The sequence below is a fragment of the Leptodactylus fuscus genome, chromosome 7, assembly GCF_031893055.1.
Source record: "Leptodactylus fuscus isolate aLepFus1 chromosome 7, aLepFus1.hap2, whole genome shotgun sequence".
NCBI lineage: Eukaryota > Metazoa > Chordata > Amphibia > Anura > Leptodactylidae > Leptodactylus > Leptodactylus fuscus.
The window spans coordinates 24,297,563-24,319,076 of NC_134271.1; the positions used below are offsets into that span (position 1 = coordinate 24,297,563).

At 44.1% G+C, this 21,514-nt stretch overlaps 2 protein-coding genes across 2 annotated transcripts; one reads left to right on the top strand and one right to left on the bottom strand.

Moving 5' to 3' along the window:
- Positions 1-1,876: 1,876 nt before the first annotated feature.
- On the bottom strand, positions 1,877-7,523 carry SIRT3 (sirtuin 3). The gene is made up of 8 exons (XM_075280492.1): positions 7,166-7,523; positions 6,968-7,067; positions 5,710-5,850; positions 5,320-5,552; positions 4,974-5,074; positions 3,537-3,698; positions 2,656-2,859; positions 1,877-2,562 (listed from the first exon to the last, which is right to left on the bottom strand). The coding sequence occupies exons 1-8, from the start codon at positions 7,242-7,244 to the stop codon at positions 2,533-2,535; spliced, it is 1,050 nt and encodes a 349-aa protein (XP_075136593.1). The 5' UTR covers positions 7,245-7,523; the 3' UTR covers positions 1,877-2,532.
- Positions 7,524-9,459: 1,936 nt separating this feature from the next.
- On the top strand, positions 9,460-20,619 carry PSMD13 (proteasome 26S subunit, non-ATPase 13). The gene is made up of 13 exons (XM_075281347.1): positions 9,460-9,645; positions 11,029-11,107; positions 11,704-11,738; positions 14,440-14,495; positions 14,610-14,653; positions 15,168-15,254; positions 16,941-17,112; positions 17,233-17,312; positions 17,956-18,081; positions 18,165-18,227; positions 18,348-18,428; positions 19,508-19,624; positions 20,275-20,619. The coding sequence occupies exons 1-13, from the start codon at positions 9,545-9,547 to the stop codon at positions 20,368-20,370; spliced, it is 1,137 nt and encodes a 378-aa protein (XP_075137448.1). The 5' UTR covers positions 9,460-9,544; the 3' UTR covers positions 20,371-20,619.
- The last annotated feature ends 895 nt before the right edge of the window (positions 20,620-21,514 follow it).

Here is a 21,514-nt window from a genome sequence, read left to right on the forward strand (position 1 = left end):
AGGGGCAGCACCGTACTCATACACCATAATAGGTGTCCAGCTAAAGGTTGAGGCCTACTTTATGTACTGGCAGTAGGTCACACTAGCGTTCGGGTTTCCGTCCTTTGGGTTCGCATGGGGACCCCAAAAGTCGGAAACCCTGTCTGCGTAAAAAGCAGCTACATGCAGAAACCTGTGGACCCCATAGAGTATAATGGAGTCCGCCGCGTTTCCTTCAATTTTATGCAGAGTCTTGTACGGAGATTCGCAGATGTGAACCTAACCTTAGGCGCTGTAAAATTGCAGTACAGTAGCCATGTAATGGAAGGAAATCCAATCCACAAATTGGAGCCACAAACCCAAAGCGCAAATGTCCTGTCCTGTGGGCAACGTATTATGTCAAACATTGCTACGTGGTTGCTTGAGGTTTACAATGTCAGATTCCTGACATTTCAGCTTTTTTCTGTCACTGGTGGGTCCACTGTAGGATGTCTGCCGCAGACATGGGGCCAAAGAGTGAAACAGGGAACCTAACATTAGGTCCACACTAGCATTTGGGTTTCCGTCCTTCAAGTCTGCTTGGGGACCCAAATGACAAAAGCCCTATACACTTAAAAAGCGGTTATATGAGGAAATCCACGGACTATCATAGACTATAAACTTTGCTAACAAAGGTGAAGAGAAAAGTCCTCCTTTCTTCCAATTTTAAGCAAAATGGGGGACAGGGATTTGTACTGAGTGTGAACCTAGTGTCATAAAGTAGGCACCCATATAAAGTGTATGATACAGCGCCAAGATACCTCACATGTAGAGATGAGCGAACACTGTTCGGATCAGCCGTTCCGAACAGCACGCTCCCATAGAAATGAATGGAAGCACCTGGCATGTACACTTTGTCGGCGGCCGGTCGCCGTGCCAGGTGCTTCCATTCATTTCTATGGGAGCGTGCTGTTCGGAACGGCTGATCCGAACAGTGTTCGCTCATCTCTACTCACATGCCCTGACAAGGTAAACAACATTGTCCAGTGTTTGTGCCTTTGTGATATACTAATATAGGTGGACCAGAATTGTGCAGTAATTTGTGCCAAATACTGGCGTTCATGCTTTCTACCTTATACTGAGGCCCACATTGGGGTTTTTTTGTCATAGATTTTGCCGTGTTTGTTTTTGTGCCAATGTCAAGAGTGAAAAGCGACATGGGGCCTAACCTTAAACAGTTTCTAACAGTATGTGCGCAGGGCTTGTTGAAAAGGAGTAATGGCTTAGAGGCAACATGGTGGCTCAGTGGTTAGCACTGCAGCGCTGGAGTCCTGGGTTCAAATCCCACCAGGAACAACATCTTCAAGGAGTTTGTATGTTCTCCCCATGTTTGTGTGGATTTTGTCCCATTCTACAAAGACATAGTGATAGGAAAAAAATGTACATTGTGATCCCTATATGGGGCTCACAATCTACATTAAAAGAAGGAGTAATGGCTTAATATACTACGCTGCTGGGTTGTTGCCCTTCTGTGTCCCCCTCCACGTCTCCTGGTGTACTGGCTTGTCTCCTTGTAGTGCCTCCAGCGTGTCACGTTGCATCACAGACTGCTCAGGAGTTGGCAGATGCTTTAGTCCAGGTCTGGGAGGAGATCCCTCAGGAGATGGGGGGACTCCAAATCAGGCCTCCATTGGTTAATACATTTGATTTCTATTGATGATTTTTGTGTGGTTTTGTTGTCATCACATTCAACTTTGCACAGAACAAAGTATTCAATGATAATCTTTCATTCATTCAGATCTAGGAAGTATAATTTGATTGTTCCCTTTATTTTTTGGAGCAGTGTACAGTTAATAGCATGGACCAGTTTCTAGAATCACAGTATGTTATAATCAGACACAAAGTACTAAGAAATCCACAGGTTTATTGCTACAAGTTTACTGGTGCTTTTTACATTTATATATGTTTGAGGTAAGTTATGGCATCCAAAAACGAGTCACAGTATGAAAGGTACCGTATATGCCTGAAGAATACCTTGGATCTCATGGATCATAATGTAATGTCTTAAACATACCTATCTACCTACCATATGCTCCTTATAATACTGGCGCCTTCCTATGTGGCAGACAGACCTTTGGGCCCCCTAGGCACTAGGTCTTGAGTGTGACTGCTACCATTGCGCCCCCTATAGTTATAGTTATGGACTTACAGTCACATTTCCTAATTCCCTTGTATTAAAGATTCACAACAGGAATAACAAACATCGCTCCATCTCACATACACGAGAAGGCAACAAGGTCAATGGCCTAAACTTCTTCCTTCTATGTGTCACTACTAGAGATGAGCGAACACTGTTCGGATCAGCCGATCCGAACAGCACGCACCCATAGAAATGAATGGAAGCACCTGTGACGCTGACTTTGCCGGCGGCCAGCGTCACAGGTGCTTCCTTTCATTTCTATGGGTGCGTGCTGTTCAGATCGGCTGATCCGAACAGTGTTCGCTCATCTCTAGTCATTACGTATTTGATCTCTCCCATGAACACATCACATCTTCTGGAGGTTATCTCCTTGGTCATAGTTGAATGTCTTCATTTGCAGTGCTCTGGAACAGATACAAGACACTGGCATTAGACAAGTGTGGAGGTTGTCTCTATAAGCGGATAGTTTAGTATTAGGCACCATTCTTCTTACAGACCTTGTTATTTTTTTCTAGCTCCTCCAATTCATGATCCCATCCCAGTAGTTGTACAAGGTGCTTCACCCCACTGGTGACCTCTCCTAGTTCCATCACATTGAGCCCATCTGAATTGTCCAGAAAAGGTCCCACAGGATCCCGATTGATGAGGACTCGCGGTGTAGATCGACTAACTGCGTATACCAGACTGGCAAAAGGTTCCACCTACAAAATCAGACATATAGATTTAGATAACTGATATCATGGACTTTGCATTTCTTCCCACACTCCAAAACATACTCATGGGTTACTTAGAGTCCAATTAATTGTTGCCTGCTTGTATAGGGACACTGTACTAGGGACACACTAAGTAACCACCATTAAAATGCTTTTACCAGTGGCAACCCCCCATCCAAAAAAAAAAAAAAAATACAGTAGTGATACTTGCCATACAAGTTTCTGCTGCTCCCATTTCACCATGTTTTAGTCCCTTACCGATTTCATTATTCTGGCCTTCTGTATCCCGACACGTGACTTGGAGTTTGCAGTTCACCACCACAGTCGAAAATTGGTACAATGGTCACATATCCATACCAGGATGTCACTTCTGGACCCCGGTATACACCATGTGGCGAGGGACTGGAATGCAGTGGAATAGGAGTGGCAGGTATCCACAACTTGGGTATCGCCCCTTTTATTACTTATACCATTTGAGCTGCTTTTACATATTTTTGGCAGATGTCAACCCTTAGAACATGACAGAATACAATTGCTATACAGGACTTGTCGTACAATATTCTTGCCCTACTAGATACCAGACCATTGGGCTCATCTACATTAAAATTCTACTTTTTATATATATACTAGAATTATTATTATCAGGATTACACTTCCTGTATGACCTCAAGTGATGTGCCCATGACAAACAGGAGATCCGCCCTGGGAAAATCCGTCAGGTGGAGGAAAAAACGGGCAGGTAGTTGCTCTCCAAAAAAGACAATGTCAGGTTTGATGACACCGCCGCAAGCTGAACAGCGAGGGACTTCAGACTTCATTACAGCATTCTATGGGAAAGCAAAAAAAAAACCAAAACATTATTTTGCTTGGAAATTTTTTGTCTACATTGTGCATGGATACTTCCTATGTAAACACATGCAGGTGCAATGAGAACAGAATGGTGCTAGAGTAGTGCTAGCGTATATCCGTAGTATCTATATGTATAGTAAGGGAACATCGGGGTAGTCAGGGTGTCATACGTTTCCCTGTAAATGCCAACTTGTGCGGTTTATTGCAGAATTTTAGGCAGGTAGAGGCAAAAATGCTTCCTGGGCCTACACAGAGGTACAGTCCTAAGCTTCAACAACGTGGCGTCACAACAGATGCAACCAGCGGCTACTATAGTGGCATCTCTCTCTCCGTCCATCTGCTGCAGAATCCGTTGACCTTACTATTGGAATGGCGGGGCCCCGTGGCGAACTTTTAACATGGGCCTCTTCCCCATGACTGACGCCAAAGACCCCAACCAACTCCCCCGTACTCCCCCCCCCCCCCCCGCGCATTCCTGCACACAGTATTATGCCCCATTTCAGACCCCAGAGTATAATAATCGGAGACCAAAGGGGGGGGAAGCCAACATAAAAAACAATGTTACTTACCTATCCCCGGCTCCGCTGCACTCCTTGGTGGTGTCGGCCATCTTTAATGACATCCGGGATGTCACACGACCCGGGACACAGGCCCCGGTCATGTGACGTCAGGGACGTCACAGAAGTAGACCCGAAGCCTGGAGAGGAAACTAACACTGTTTTTTACGTTCCCTTACCTCTCCCGGGCCTCCGATCATTATACTCGGGGGTCTGAAAAGACCCCCCCTGTGGCAGCTGCTACCCCGGTAGTTACGCCCCTGCTAGCACCAACACATACATATCAAATACTGGTGATCCCGTCCTCCTCTGCATTTCCTAAACACGTCAAAATAAGGTCTCCACAAAGAGAAATCCCTATGGATGGATATGGTGTTGGGATAATGACCGCTTCTGCCATTTTCCGAATGACTCAGGAGGCTGCGCACAATCCCACAATCACCATTTCTAACCCCAACCACCATGACAGCAGCCACCGCCCAGTTATGTATGGTCTGATAAACTACATACAGTTTCTTAAGTGTAATACTAAAGACATACCCACAAATTAAACGTATAATAAACATAATAGGGAAATACATCCATAATGATGGTATAACCTCATGTATACGTCCACTGGAGTCCTAACGCTTCTGTAAACCAGTGACACATCTCTCCAAAAATGTCCATTGTCAAACCATTTCTCATGACACTTACATGGAAGGTTTCTCCGGGGTATTCCTTAAGGCACACGGTGCATGTGGATGATGCAAAAGAGCCGTGGGCTTCTACCAACTTCTCAGCAGGAATACCCGCAGCTGAAAAACAAAATCTTCAGTAATACGAAAACAACTGGCAAGACCCCTGAGTCCGTCAGCCCAGGAAAGTCACATTTATAAGTGTTCTTAAATTTTATCTACAAACTGGCAAGGAAACGCTAATCCCAAAAGGAACAGATAGTCAAGAAACCTTTAAGATATAACGTCATAGACAAGCAGTGCAGACTCGTCCGCCCACACGTCAGCTATCCAGAGCTTTATAAGACTAGTCTATAGCATCTCACCTCTCTCCAGTCCATCAATGTTCTGGGTATACAGACGTAGCAAAAGTCCTTTGTCATGTAGAAGGCGTAGAAAGTAATGTGCCGAATTGGGGTGATGTCGTCCGGGTAACAGTTCTTGGGAAAGGCGCAAAAAGGGTTTGGGTTCGTCTAAAAAATAGCTTAGATCGAAAATAGCTTCAGGATACGGGAGGGAATATTCCTGCAATTTACTATATAGTCCACTAGTAGGCGACCTGGAGCGGAAAAGGAACCAATAATGGTAACGGTTACAAGAGATTAACCTGTAAATCTTATTCCCAATCATTGCCCCATGTCTCTGTGCCTGTGAACATCAGTATCTTCAATATTCCATATACCACATGTATGTTAGTGTCCACGTGTTACACTTACCTGAAATCTGGGATCCCACTGGCCGTGCTGATACCAGCGCCCGCCATGACTAATATACGGCGGTAGAAGCCCTCCTTTATTTTCTCTGCCACACCAGTAATTGACAGGCCATCGCTCTTATGGCTATGAGCTCGCACCCAGCTGTAAGAAAGGACAGGATAAGATGAATTCTGGTACAATGTACACTTCATGTAATGCACAGTCCAGCCATATTAATGTGACCACCGCCTACTTTTGACGTCAACGTTAAATAACCAATCATAGAAGGCACGTGTCATCAGCCGTCTGGGTGCACTCATCATTGTGGAAGGCATGATGGATCAACACAAGTATGCGTCTATCCTTGCGGTTCATGTTCACCCCGACATGCAAAATGTTTTTCCTCGGGATGATGGCATCTACCAGCAGGACAATGCCACGTGTCATAAAGCTTGCATTGTACGTGCGTGGTTCGCGGAGCACTAGGATGAGTTTACCGTACTCCCTTGGCCAGCAAATTCCCTGGACTTGAACCCAATCGAGAATCTGTGGAACCACCTCGATCGGCTTTTTCGCGCCATATATGCTCAACCACGTAACCTAGCGCAGCTGGCCACGGCACTGGAGTCGGCATGGCTCAACATCCCAGTGACATCATCACAACATCCCCTCTCTTCCTGCACGTCTCGCAGCGGTCCGCTCTGCCAAAGGTGCTGATTCTGGATTTTGACAGGTGTCTGGACTGTGTATGTAGAGGTTTAATTAGTGTTACTCGATGTACTAAGGATACAGAAAGAGCATTTCCTCAAATGTTATAAAAGATGTCCTGTCTGATTCTAGGAAAATTGGGTGACAACCAAACACAGCTCCCTAAAAAGAGTTTGCACCTCAATATGGTTCCTGCTGTATCATGATGTTATATGGTGGCTTTTGGAAATACTGCCCTAGGGATGCCGCAATCCGCACAGAACAACATCAGCGCCCACTAATACAAATTAAAACAGAACCAATGCGTACAGTAGGGTCCCATAGATCTCTATGGGTTCCGGCTTCTTAGTAATTCCAGTGCACCGCGGGAGGTTTGTGCACCAGCAATGAAGTCCATTATGAATGGAAAATGGCTGTGTGCCAAAAATGTGCCACTTTTACTTTGTTTAATAAATTTGAAGCCTCAGTATAATAAATCGTCCTACCATCAATATGGTCGCATCAATATGACTGAACTGTGTAATATGGATGTATTATGGCCATGAGAATTCATGTACGGTATGTTACTTGCCTTGGACGTGGGTGAAGTCCAGTTTTGCAGCCAATTAAGGATATTCTACTTTTACCAGAAAGCGGCAGGAGCTGACATGGGCTTGCATGGATCCTTCGTGCTGAATGAAAGAGTTAAAGATTAGGAAGGCAGCGACATAGAAACGTGGGAAGTCTCTGTGACACACTATACGCATGGACTGAAGGAAAGTGTCCTTACCTCTCACTACTTGTGATGATGTCGCTGCCAAAACCATTTTCTTAAAAGTTACTTGGTATGAAACACACAGCAAAGCCATATTTTGTCACTGCGAGACCCTGCACAGACTATATAGATATATATGTACAAATCTGCTATGTATCTGAATACAAAACAGGTCTCTGCACTGCTGCGGTCTCTGTATATACTGTATGTATATGTAGTAGTGCCGGATCAGCGGAGCCTGCAGGTGACACTACATCAGCGACTGCTGGGTAAACTTGTGGTGAAATCTGACATGATCTCTTATCTCCTGTATATAGGGTTAGTATACATCCTGTGCTCTGTATGTGCAGAAAGTTGTGTTTCCTGTGCTGGGCTGTCATGTGTCAGCTGTCTGGATCCTCCCCAATGTGAACGCACACCAATAGGCTCCTAGTGAAGTCAGATTGGTGGGTGTAAGTCCAGAAGCCACGCTAACCTTGACTTTGCAGCTTTGCTTTGTTAACCTCTTCCCTACTGGAAGAAAATGAATAACTGGACAGTTCCTGGGACATCTATTATACTGACATATAGTCTTTAAAGTCAAACAACCGTGTATTTTTCACGGCCATCTTGCAACTGTTTTCACGGATCTCCATTACATTACAGTGTATTGTTAATACGGGGAAATTCGGGTCAGACTTTGATGATGATGACATTTTTTGGGACCATCCCTTTAACCTTAGACTCTGCCCATAGCCTTTTATCACATTGTGCCATCTGCAAACAACCTGTGCTCAGGTACATGACTCAGTGAAGCTACAATGCAGTTTTAGGAACTCTGTCTTGTATAAGTCGAGGACCGTGAGCATATCACATGACCTTAAAAAATCGTATCCCCCCCCCAGAAGTAAATAATGGCTTCTATTGAATGGCAGCAAACAGAGGTCTTGAAAAATGTGAAGAAATGATCCAGAAAATGTTTTGGAAAATTAACTATAGATAATATAGGACTGGAGGGTTACTTTATTACAAAGAATAGCTTTTAAAAGAAATTGTTTTCTATGGATTTTGCCATAAAATTGTAATGTGATAAAAGTTAACCCTTAAGTACTATCATGGGGTCTATCATAATGATATGTCTATGGTAGTGGTGTATGATAGACACCATGATAGTACTTAAGGGTTAATGCTTCTGTAGATTTTACCCTGTGTTTTAAAAAACACAGGGTAAAGCAATGGTGATCTATGGGGGTCCTAGAGATAGGCCATCAATGGTGGAAACTGGATTACCCTTTAAGGCTAAAGCCCTACGTTGCAGAAACGTAGCTTTTTTTGTTGCGTTTTTTTGAGCCAAAGCCAGGAGTGGATACAGCAGAAGGGAGAAGTATAAGAACTACTTACTGTATATAGTTCCTATTACTTTTGTCGCCATTCTTGGCTTTGGCTCAAAAAACCGCTGCAACCAAAAAAAAAGCTGTGTTTCCGCAACGTGGGGCTTTAGCCTAAGACTAAAGCCCCACAGGCCGGAAACGCAGCGCTTAAGCGTGTCGAGAACAACCGCGTCGTGAACACATCGCGGTTCTTCCTGTAATGCTTTGAACAGAAAGTTCACAGAGTTCTCCTCTGCGGACTTTCTGTTACAATTATATCTACGGGAAAGCCGCCGGCATTTCCATCAATATAATTGACATGCAGCGATTTTCAAAACTGTGACGGTTTTGGAAATCACAGCGTGCCCGTGCTGCGATTTTCTTTCGCAAAGTGAGCATGGGATTCGCTTGAATCCCATCCACTTTGCAAGTATTGTAAAATACCACGATTTTTCCCACGGCGTTTCCGCCAAGGGCAAATCGCGGCATTTCTGGCCCATGGGGCACTGGCATAAGGCTGAAGCCCTATGTTGCAGAAACCGTTGCTTTTTTTGTTGCTTTTTTTTTTGAGCCACAGCCAGGAGAGAATTGAGCACAAGGTAGAAGTATAAGAACTTCTTATATATTTCCTATTACTTTTGTAGCAATTTTGGGTTTTGGCTCAAAAAACCTCAGCAAAATCTGCAACCAAAAAAAAAAAAAAAAAAAAAAGCTGCAACTCCACAACATCGTGCTTTAGCCTGAAGCCCCGTATTGCTGAAGGGCTCACAAAAATTATATTGTATTCTCATAGACAAAGCTTTCGCCATCTTTGGCGATTTGTCCCTTGACGGCTCCTGTACTTATCTGACGTCGCCTATTAACAGTTACTATGGAGCTGGGAGGCTTGCTGCGCAGAATGCCGGGAAATGTAGTTTAGAGCTGATGCTTTACGACTGTGAGTGTTGCATTGCAGCGGAAGTGAGTGTGCAGGTTGGTGAGACACTTCCGGTAGTGGAGGCTGGTGTATTTTGCACGCCTTTTATCCTTGTCTTGATTCGGCGAAATGAGGGACGTGACCGGCTTCTTACAGCAGCAGCAGAGCCAGAGCTCAACGCCCGAGACTGCGGCAATATGGCACCGACTGGAGGAGCTCTACAACAAGAAGTAAGCGCTGGACACCGCTCATACAGTATTGCTCGTAGCAGCCAATCAGAGGCTAGCTTTTATTTCTCTACGGCAGGGTAACAGATGACAGCAGTCATCTGATTGGCTGCTGTGATCCGCCAGCTGTTGTCTATGTTCTTCAGCCCCCTGGAGCCACATAGGTCATGACAGTGGGACAAATCCATCTGAATGGCGGCTCTCGGACCCCATTGGTTTATAATGGAGTCCAGTGAGGTGTCTGTTAGCTCCGTGGCACAGATCTCACCTGAGTCATGGCAATGCCCATGGTCGCAAAGCAATGAGGGACAGACATAGGGCACTCTGTCAGTCCCAATCCAGTCACTTGTCCTTGTTCCACAGGGTATGAGACAAGTGTCACCTCCTAGGGGGTCCACACACCAGCTCACCAACGAAACAGGAGAGTGGGGGGCTGAATGAAGTGTCAGTGCGTGTAAGACCGGCGCTACATAACCTGCTATGGGGATGCCGGGGCTGACAGAGAGACCGACTTTAATCCCCCCCCCCCTCTCCTGATAGCTCCGGGACCCACGAATTGGACCCCCAGTGATCTGACACTTGGCGGATAGAGGACAAGACTCCTGGCTGGCTTCCTGATGCTATTTTACAAAATCCAACATGTAGATTTTTGTTGTCCGCTTGAAAAGTCGGACATCTTTGGGAACGGACAGTTAAGGACAGACACGTACTGTAAAAGAACGCACCCGATCTCCATTTAAACGAATGCAAAATGTCACGGACACAGCTATTGTCCGCTGCTAATGTCCGCACAAGATTTTGAATGGACATTAGCAGCGGACACTAGCTGTTGGACACCGACGTTAGTGTGAACGCCCCCTTACCTGTCCAAAGGTAGTGAGTGGTGTTGCAGCACTCGGCCCTATTCACCTCACTGGTACCAGACTCAACCTATGGACAGATGGGGCGCTGTTTCTGGAAGGTTGGACATCCATCATGTAGTTGCCATCACTGCTTCAGCTGGTGTCCAGGCTGACTTTATAGCGTAGGTCCCCTATGGTGTGCATGGGGCTATAAACTCCCCGTGCCAGGCTGAGGCAGAAACACAACTTTTTTTGTTGCAGATTTTGCTGCGGTTTTTTGAGCCAAAGCCCGGAATGGATTGAGCAGAAGGGAGAAGTATAAGAGCTTACTGTGTATTTCTCATTCCTTTTGTAGCTTTTCCTACGTTTGGTTCAAAATCTGCAACAAAAGAATCTGCGTTTCCGTAACGTGGGGCTTCTCATTGTTGTCTGCTTATACCCAACACTTGAGATGGCAGCAGACTGATTGTTTATGGGAAATGTAGACACTTGTGTAAGATGCCAAAATACCTTGCATCTACTTATTTGTGGCCCTTGTTTCCAGGCTCTGGCATCAGCTGACTCTTCAGCTTCTGGACTTCGTACAAGATCCCGAATGCGCAAAAGGAGATGGACTTATCAAAGTAAGTGTGCCCTCATGTAACACGGTGAGACAGATAATCGCAGAATTTATTAATCTTGCTACATCAAATTTTGGCAGTCTACATTGCTGCGGCAGGGAGGTTCTGTATACTCACATCACTATTGACCTTAGTGGTATATGGCTAGTGACCGGCTGCTGCGGTGATCTATGTATTTGGGATAGGTAGGTGTTGGCGTATTTAATATTGTGCAACATTCTCAAGTTTCTTGAGAAATTGGACAACCCCTTAAAGCCTTCTTGCCCTTCGTGGAAAGTGGTGGTTGAGTGTGATCTTCTATATATTCATTGCATCAGTCAGTGACAGCCATGTTTCTATTGATGCTCATACAGAAATAAGTGTCCCGTAATGAATAGGACCGCCCACCGGACTCCTAAGCCCCGAACAAGCAGAGATCTGAAACAATAAAATAAGTTCTAGTGAATCTTCTTCCACAAAGATGTCTATCAATCTGCTCAGCTCCTCCTGCTCCATAATATCTTGATAGAGCGATATTGTCATATAAGGCGTCTGTATATAACAATATGTTTTTAGCACAGACCTGTAATGATTGTATTTGTGCTTCTCTCTTTTCACAGCTTTATGAGAATTTCATCAGTGATTTTGAGCACAGGTAAAACAATATTTTTATAAGTTTTTATATATACACAGGGTGTCCCAATAAATGTATACACATTTTAGCAGCTGATAACTCAATTATTTATTCTTTCTTTACAGACTGAACCCATTAAACCGAGTGATGGCATACTGTACAGACTTGACTTTGAAGAAAGGAAATTTATTCTAAAATGCTACTGGAAGTATGAAAACGCAGTAGAAGTGCAAAGACAATTTAGGAGGGAGTTTAACAAAGAACCACCTACACGAGTTACCATCACTGGAATTAGAGATAAGTTTGAAGCTGATGGAACTGTTCAGGACGTCCATAAGAAGTGTTCCGGAAGACCACGCACCTCGACAAGCCCCATAAAAGAAGAAAGATTACTGGAAACATTTCAACGAAGTCCAAGAAAGTCTTTGCGGCAAGCTAGTCGTGAGGTAGGGATTTCAAAATCATCAGTCCATCGCATCATGAAACGTCAGTGGAGAAGTTACATTCCAAGATTAGTCCATGCTCTTAATGACGATGATCCAGACCGAACAGTATTGCGAGTGGTACCTGGAACGATGTAACGAAGATGCACACTTTCCCACAAAGATTGTGAGGCCACATTCAAATTAAATGGTTCGATTAACAGACACAATTGCACCTACTGGGGACCTGAGAATAACACATGGTAGTGTGGAGGTGCCCCATCTTTCTTCTTTTATGGGGCTTGTTGAGGTACGTGGTCTTCCGGAACGCTTCTTATGGACGTCCTGAACATTTCCATCAGCTTCAAACTTATCTCTAATTTGAGTGATGGTAACTCGTGTAGGTGGTTCTTTGTTAAACTCCCTCCTAAATTGTCTTTGCACTTCTACTGCGTTTTCAGACTTCCAGTAGCATTTTAGAATAAATTTCCTTTCTTCAAAGTCAAGTCTGTACAGTATGCCTTCACTCGGTTTAATGGGTTCAGTCTGTAAAGAAAGAATAAATAATTAAGTTACCAGCTGCTAAAATGTGTATGCATTTTTTTGTGACACCCTGTATGTGTGTGTGTGTGGGTATATATATATATATATATATATATATATATATATATATATATATATATATATATATATATATATATATATATACACATTCATATATACACCATATTTTTTTTAAGACATTTTTTATAGACATTAAAGGGGTAGTCCGGGCAAAAATTTGGTATTTGAGATAGGCACAAGGGAGGTTAAAAAAAAAAAAATCCTGCTATCCTTTCCCCGGTGCTCCGGTGTCTCCCAACACGGTCCAGTCTTGCCGTGCGACAGTGGAAGTTACAGGCGCATGGGATCACTGAGGGCAATCTGCAGCCTCAGGACGTCATTTCACTACCTGTGACATCTCGGGGTCACTTTCTGAAGCCGCTGATTGGCCTCAGCGACTGAGTGCACGCTGGAGCTCCGGGGACAGGTGAGTATATGACTTTTTTTTTTTTTTTTTTTTTTTTTTTACCTCCCTTGGCCTATTTAAAAAAAAAAAAAAATTCTTGGACAACCTCTTTAATGTCATTTCCCAGTTTTCAGTGGAGTATTTCCCTACGACTCTGTGACTTCTGATTGGACAGTATAAGACTGTAGGGACATTCATTAGGGCTGGGAAAGTAATCACAAAATGACCGAAACTGAAAATCATCACAATCAATGGATATAAATTCTCTGACATCAATTATTTTAATTGTTTTCTACCCATGCCATCCGGTCTCACGCTGCCATTGGCTAAAGGTTAGGTCACTACCTGTACACTATCCAATCCGCATTGCTGATCTGTGAATAACTGACACCAAAATCCAGTGGCATGGGGTGACATATAAATAGGGAGTGTCATTGATCATTATCCAGGTAAAATGTTCAATTAAGGCCTGGTTCACATCTGCGTTCGGTAATCTGTTCAGGGAGTCTTCATGGAGACCCCTCCCCCGAATGGAATACTGAACGCACTGGCAAACGGTGAGCAGTAAAAGCACACGGACCCCATAGAATATAATGGGGTCCATGTACTTTCCGCGCGGTCTCCACATGAGTCATGTCGACAGGAGGGTAAATAATGAAGTACTTTTTTTGTCTGCATGTACCCTGCGGACACCACGCAGAAAGCACACGGACCCCATTATAGTTTATAGGGTCTGTGTGCTTTCATAAGCTCACCGCTTACCAATGTGTTCAGTATTCCATTCAGGGGGGTTCCCCACGTGGACCTCCCGAACGGATTATCGAACGCAGATGTGAACCGGGCCTTTCATTCATAATCGCCCAGCTCTAAGGGAGCCTTTACACGGAGTAAACGCTCCGCTAATTCTGAACGTAAACTCGTTCAGAGTGAGCGGCGTTAAAACAGATCCCATTGATTTCTATGGATGCCGGCATATGCGCGCTCCCTATTGAAATCAATGGGATGCTTGTTTACCTATTGCTTTTAATGTGATACGCCTAATCAATGGGATCTGTTTTAACGCCGCTCACTCTGAACGAGTTTTACATTCAGAATGAGCGAGCGTTTACTCCGTGTGAAGGCTCCCTAACATGCGCCTGATAGGGAACACACAGTTGTCTATTTATTACAAGAATTTTCAGGGGAATGGCAAATGCAAAAATTATTTAAAAAAAAAAAAAAAACTGTCCAGAGAGCAGATGTTGGGTTTGTGATTTAGTAATAATTTGATATGTTTTGTTTTATTTTTCAGAATTAACCCCTTGTCTCTGGTTGAGATAATTCTCCATGTGGTACGACAAATGACAGGTAGGGGGAGTTGTGAGGATACAATAGGAGGGTTTGGGGGGGGGTTTGTTAAATCTTATGTTCTGAACTCCTATTTCTAATCACATTCATTTTCTGTATTGTTTTCCTGCCTAGATCCCACTGTGGCTCTCAACTTTCTGGAGAAAACTCGGGAGAAGGTAGGCAACTCTTACGGACTCTCACATTACCACATCGTCCGCTTTAGCTCTTATTAAAGGGATTGTCCAGTTTGTTTATCATTGTTATTGTTCGTACTATGAAAAATTGAACAACTTTCCAATATACTTTCTGTATCAATTCCTTATGTTTTTCTAGATCTCTGCTTCCTATCATTCATTCCGCTTACTTCCAGTGGATTAAAATGAGTCAATGGTCATGTGATACCTTCACCTGACCATGGACGGTCCGTCACCTGACCACTGGAAGAAAACAAAGAATGACAGCAAGCAGAGATCTAGAAATTCAGGAGGAATAGAATATGGGAGTTGGGGTCATCAAAGTTAATTTTCTCTCAAAGCTGAAACAAATTTACCATATAGACGCATATATGGCCAACTTCTAATGTCAGCCCAGTCTGTGTTGCTTTATTGATTATTGGATTTTGCCACTGAACTCGTGAATATGTTCCCCACAAAGATGGAGTCTTTATTGTTTCATGGCATTTGTTCCTAGGTGAAAAGCAGCGATGAGGCCGTGATACTCTGCAGGACGGCCATTGGAGCTCTAAAGCTGAACATTGGAGACTTACAAGCCACTAAGGTATGTGAAGGCAACTGTATCACAGAATCTGGTCTATCTCACTGTATGACTACATGTAATAAAGCCAATGTAACAGGGGATCAGGAGAAGATATTTAACTTAGTTTTTCTGGTGTCTGTGTTGGTGTGATCTTGTATTGCGTTAAAGGGATTCTGCCATTAAAACCTCTTTTTTTGTGGATAAGACGTCGGAATAGCCATTAGAAAGGCTATTCGTCTCTTACCTTTAGATGTAATCTCCGCCGCACTGTTCCTTAGAAATACCGTTTTTTTTTACCGGTATGTAAATTAGTTCTCTGGCAGCGATGAAGGCGGGCCCCAGCGCTGAAAATGTGATGGGGGCGTCCCTAATGCTGCTCGAGAACACGATCCTGCGACGCCTCTATCTTCAGCTAGATCCTCCCCTTCTCTGTCTGCCCGCCCCCATCGCTGTGAGAGAACTAATTTGCATACCGGTAAAAAACTGTATTTTTAAGGAACGATGCGGCGGAGATCCCATCTAAAGGTAAGAGACGTATAGTCTTTCTAAAGGCTATTCCGACATCTTATCCACTAAAAAAGAGGTTTTAATGGTAGAATCCCTTTAAAGGGGTTATCTGGTTTCTAACATTGATGGGGTATCCTTAAGGTAGGCCATCAATATTAGATCTGGGGGGAAGAATTCAACACCCAGAATCCCCAAAGATCACCGGTGCTCAAATAGTGTAGCTCTCTGTATTGTTTGCATAATGAGAGCCATACAAACTGTAGCAGTGAGTGTAGGTACAGCAGCATTGCCTCATTGCAATCTATGGGATGCGGTTGTATGGTGTGTAGTATGTAAACAATATCAAGAGCTGTGCTGTCTATGTACTGGTGATCTGGAGGGGTCTTGGGTGTCGGGCCCCTGCAGATCTAATATTGATGGCCTATCCTAATCGACTTAAACATGTGAAATGTCACAAAATATATGGACAAATAGTCCAAAGATGATAACTGGCAGCAGTCACGGCATACAGTATGTGATAAATTCCCCCATAGTATATTATTTGCAATTACTGCTGCACTTCAAAGGGATCTTCTTCTGTTTTTACTTTTCTGAAAGCAGCACCTATATCTCGTGAGGACAGCCTCTGTCCATACGCTCTCTTACAGCTTATGGATGTCATGGGGAAGATCCCCCACTTAGTATCCCCTCTGATCCCAAATGCTGAACTACTCTGTACGGATAGCTTCCATTCCGGCTGAGTAACAGTGGCTTCTCCTGACAAAATTAATGTTTTTTTGGGGGATACCAGAATTGTGTCCTGGAGTAATAAGCTCAATAACACGGGGACACATTTATTAATCCTGTTATCTGCACCTACTAGCAATTTTCTTAGGACATCATATATAATGTAGCTGAATATCTGTTTCGTGATATGAGCAGTGTAGTGTTGCCGCCACCAGAGGGCGCACATGTTACAACAGCATCCTCTGTCATTGCTCAATATAGACCTTGTACCTCTCAGTGGTTTCATCTATAAGTCAGTATTCAGCACATAACACGAGACCGTATTGTATGCAGGAAATAAGGACTATTGGTTTATCACTTAACAAGTCGCCTCCCAACGCTTAACATTGAAACCAGCAGAAGCCCAAGTAGGATGTGTTTTGTAAGTCACTTTGTCTCAGTTTGATTCATACCCAGTTTTGTTTTATTCTGCAGGAAACAATAGAAGGTGTGGAGGAGATGTTGGGGGCATTGGCCGGCGTGACCTCCGTGCACAGCCGCTTCTATGACCTGTCTAGCAAGTATTATCAGACCATTGGAAACCATGCCTCCTACTATAAGGATGCGCTGCGATTTTTGGGTTGCACAGAACTAAAGGACCTACCAGGTAAGTTATCAGACCTTGATCAGTAGAAATCAGATAGAACATCACCCAAGCATTTTAATACATTGTCCTGTTAACCATCACTACATGGAGATCTGCATTCATTACATGTCCATATTGCAGTGTCAGAGCAACAGGATCGAGCGTTCACACTTGGACTGGCTGGTCTGCTTGGAGAAGGAGTCTATAACTTTGGAGAACTGGTGAGTGTTACATGTATGTTATATATATATATATATATATATATATATATATATATATATATATATATATATATATATATATATATGTGTGTGTATATGTATGCAGACTAAAGGGGGGGTTTCCAGGATTGTAAGCACAGCGCCGTACATTGTGTAGAGGTTGTGCTTGGTATTGCAGCTTAGCCTTGTAACACTTGAATTGGACAGAGCTACAAACAGGCCACATGACAAACGAACCTGATGTCACTGGTTTGTGGAAGCTGATCGGTGGAAGATCCCCAACTATTGGATCCGTACAAATCAGATATAGATAACCTATCCTTAGATCAGGTCATTTTGACAACCCTTTTATATATACACCTAAGGGTATATTTAGACTTGTAACCACTTGTGGTATTACTGCAGTTTGACCTGCACCTGGGACTTCGGGGCTGCTGCGTCTCTTTCATTCTGTTCCATGACCCCCTTCAGTAAGCTGATCTTATGGGTGCTGGAAGTTGGAGCCCAACCATTTGTATATTGATTTATCCTAAGGATCTTCCTCACAAACCTCTATATTCCCAAGAACCTTATATAAATTGCAGTGTCACCATTGCTACAGATGTTATGGCCATTCCTTATATATTATTACATCTCTCTTCAGCTGATGCACCCAGTGCTGGAATCCCTGCGTAACTCTGAGCGGCAATGGCTGATAGACACCCTTTACGCCTTCAACAGCGGCAATGTAGAGACCTTCAGAGCCTTGAAGACAGCTTGGGGACAGCAGGTTGGAAACCACTTTTATATCTTCTGTCATTTTGTAAGCTTCCCTCTACTTCCTGATTTTTATCAATTTCTTCCTATTTTCAGCCCGATCTTGCAGCCAATGAAGCCCTGTTACTTAAGAAGATTCAGCTTCTCTGTTTAATGGAGGTAAGTGGTGTCGTCCATGTTACTGCTATACATCAGTACCAATGTTACACTTACACGAAGAGGCAGTAGATGCATCTAGAGCCACAATCCTATATGGTATTGATCTTTGTGTATTCATAGATGACATTCACACGGCCAGCGAATCATCGTCAGCTGACATTCGAAGAGATCGCCAAGAGCGCACAAGTCAACGTCAATGATGTGAGTAGAGTGGCAGCACTTGTGTAAAAGTTTTTGTTTCTTTTAAAGCGATGCTCTCGCCCACTAGGTGCATTCACTTTATACAGATCTTGAACAGGTCTCAGGTTGGTCCTGTGATCAGCTGATGGACCTGCTGGAAATCCCTGATTTCTATAGAAGACAATGGAAAAGTAACATACAGACTGTCACTAGAGGGGGCTTTAAGGGATCCTATCATTGAATATCCTTTTTTTCTGACTAATACGTAGGAATAGCCTTAAGAAAGGCTATTCTTCTCCTACCTTTAGATGTCTTCTCCGCGCCGCCGTTCGGTAGAAATCCCGGTTTTCTTCGGTATGCGAGGGAGTTCTGTCACAGCACTGGGGGCGGTCCTCCGCGCTCAAACAGCACTGGGGGCATCCTCAATTCTGCGAGAGAATCTTCTTCTGGAAAGTCGTCTTCCGTTCTGTGTTTCAATCTTCTAGGCCTCGGGCAGAGACGACTGCGCATGCCTGCGGCCACAAGAAAATGGCCGCTTACTCAGTAAGCTGTGGCCGCTTATACAGCTTACTGAGTAAGTGGCCATTTTCTTGTGGACGCTGGCATGCGCAGTTGGCTCGGCCTGAGGCCTAGAAGATTGAAACCCAGGACGGAAGAAGTCACAGGGAGAGGCTGTTCCTGAAGAAGATGGAGGTGGTGCTGCAGAGTTCTCTCGCAGCATTGGGGACGCCACCAGTGCTGTTTGAGTGCCAGGGACCACCCCAGTGCTGCAAGAGACCTAGTTTGCATGCTGACGAAAACCCGGATTTCTATCAAACGGCAGCGCGGAGAAGACATCTAAAGGTAGGAGAAGAATAGCCTTTCTTAAGGCTATTCCTACGTGTAAGGGAGAAAAAATGGATATCCAATGATAGGATTAAAGCATTATAGTCCTCATTGTAGAACTACTGCCCCTTTATATAATCGTGCCTTTAGTATGGGGCAGCCAACTGGTGCCCTTACAAATTACTTAGCAGTTTTGTTTTACATCTATGACATCTTTGCGACATAAAGTGTATTTCACGCTATTCTGCCCTCTCTGATCTGTTTGCCTATCCTAGGTGGAGCTTCTGGTCATGAAAGCGCTGTCTGTGGGTTTGCTGCGGGGAAGCATTGATGAAGTGGATAAGAGGGTGCACATCACATGGGTTCAGCCTCGAGTCCTTGACTTGCAGCAGGTATGGAGATTCTGCTTGTGCAAACTGTTATATCACTAGTTACTGCTGATGGATCGTGTCACACTTTTATAATGAAGCTCACAGCTCTGGCTGCCTTACCGAATACGTCTGGTTACTTAGAAGGGATAAGGATTCTGTATGGTAGGGGGTTTAAAACTTAAGATGGAGTCTGATCAGAGCAGAGCGTATTCTGAGCTGCATGAATATAATGCAGAGACTGTGAGAGTCAGTCAGGTGAGGGGGGGCAGGGATTGTGTTTGCGGGCCTGTTTCTTTAATTAACCTGATCCACAGGATTGGGGATGGATGATTGCTGAAGGACCACCACCAATCATGAGAAGGGGAGTCTCGGTGTACCCTATGTAAGTTCCTATTGCATGCACCACCAGCACTCCATTCACTTCTGTGGGACTGCTAAAGCTCTGCATTTCCATCAGTCACATAGACAATAATGAAGTATTGGTCACTTGTGCACTCCTGCCCCTCTAACACAGGAGACTCCAGGACTGATGTTCTTGTGATCGGTGATGGTTCCTTCAATGGAAACTTAAGCAATCCCTTACTGATCCTTTATCCTGGGGATAAAAAAAAAAACTTTAAGCAATGAAATGAATAGGCAGACACAATAACATTTCATTTCTCATTCTTCAGATCAAAGGGATGAAAGACCGCTTGGAGTCCTGGTGCACAGATGTGAAGAGCATGGAGATGCTGGTAGAACATCAAGCCCATGACATCTTGACGTAAACTTCCTACCGCTCCGTTCGGCGATCACACCAATCCCCTCTCCATCAGCAGTTGCTTCCGCACATGTGAGCATGGTTGTAGGGGTTACAGCAGGACTCATTCGGGAGAGATTATAGCCCCCACTGTCTGAGACATCTGACCTGTTTTCTGGTTTTATCTAGAAGATGCCGCCTCTTTGTTATGTTCTAGGGTTTGTGCCTGCACTGATATGGCAATTGGCGAATAAACCAATTTCTGTTGACTTCTTAACTGATGTCTTGACGTCTTTAAGTTGCTGTGGTATCATTGTCTGATCTCCTCACAAGGCAAGGTCATGTAATTGCAATAAACAGACTCCTATTAGTCTTACCTTTATATTACTATCAGTCTCCTATGCCAAAAAGTAAGCCACACACCCCAGGAGATTGGGACTTGTTAAATTCCTTTTGTGGCATTTTATGCCGTCCTCGCTGCTTTCTTGATGTCTGAAATCAATGGCCGCTATTAACTGGCATAGATTTTAGTGTAGGCGCCCGGCCTGACTTATGAGGGGGCATGCCTGGTCCGAAATGAGGTTCTTCCTCCAGCAGCTCAGGGATTATCATGACTGGCATACAAAATGCGAATCTTGATGAATCTCTCCATAATTCACTATTATAGGATTCGTCAATCTCCAGTCTCTTACACACAAATCACGGTTATCCTGAAAACTAGAAATCCCAGAACCTGAGGGCATTCTCTTATCATCTTTGTGCTTTTAACTCCTCCAGTCTTTAGTTTTGTGGACCTATAGCAGCACCCACATCTGCCGGTTGTGTGTATGACAGCTCAGCCTTATTCTCTTCACTGGAGCTGAGCTGTAATACAAGACACAATCCATTAAAGTGATCCTATCATTGGATACCCTTTTTTTCTGACTAACACGTAGGAGTAGCCTTAAGAAAGGCTATTCTTCTCCTACCTTTAGATGTCTCCTCCGCACCACCGTTCTGTAGAAATCCAGGTTTTCTTTGGTATGCAAATGAGTTCTCTCGCAGCACTGGGGGCGGTCCCCAGCGCTCAAACAGCACTGAGGGCTGAATACGCATGCCCGGGCCACAAGAAAATGTCTGCTTACACAGTAAGCTGGTGTAAGTGGCCATTTTCTTGTAGCCCGGGCATGCGC

What these genes read in the sequence shown, in the direction of transcription:
- SIRT3 (XM_075280492.1), bottom strand. Translation starts at nt 7,244, where the DNA reads ATGGCTTTGCTGTGTGTTTCATACCAAGTAACTTTTAAGAAAATGGTT. An exon ending in ATCATCACAAGTAGTGAGAG is followed by an intron (nt 7,068 to 7,165) that starts GTAAGGACACTT and finishes TCTTTCATTCAG; the next exon opens with CACGAAGGATCCATGCAAGC. An exon ending in GGACTTCACCCACGTCCAAG is followed by an intron (nt 5,851 to 6,967) that starts GCAAGTAACATA and finishes CCTTTCTTACAG; the next exon opens with CTGGGTGCGAGCTCATAGCC.
- PSMD13 (XM_075281347.1), top strand. Translation starts at nt 9,545, where the DNA reads ATGAGGGACGTGACCGGCTTCTTACAGCAGCAGCAGAGCCAGAGCTCA. An exon ending in TCTATAACTTTGGAGAACTG is followed by an intron (nt 17,313 to 17,955) that starts GTGAGTGTTACA and finishes ATCTCTCTTCAG; the next exon opens with CTGATGCACCCAGTGCTGGA. An exon ending in AGACAGCTTGGGGACAGCAG is followed by an intron (nt 18,082 to 18,164) that starts GTTGGAAACCAC and finishes TCCTATTTTCAG; the next exon opens with CCCGATCTTGCAGCCAATGA.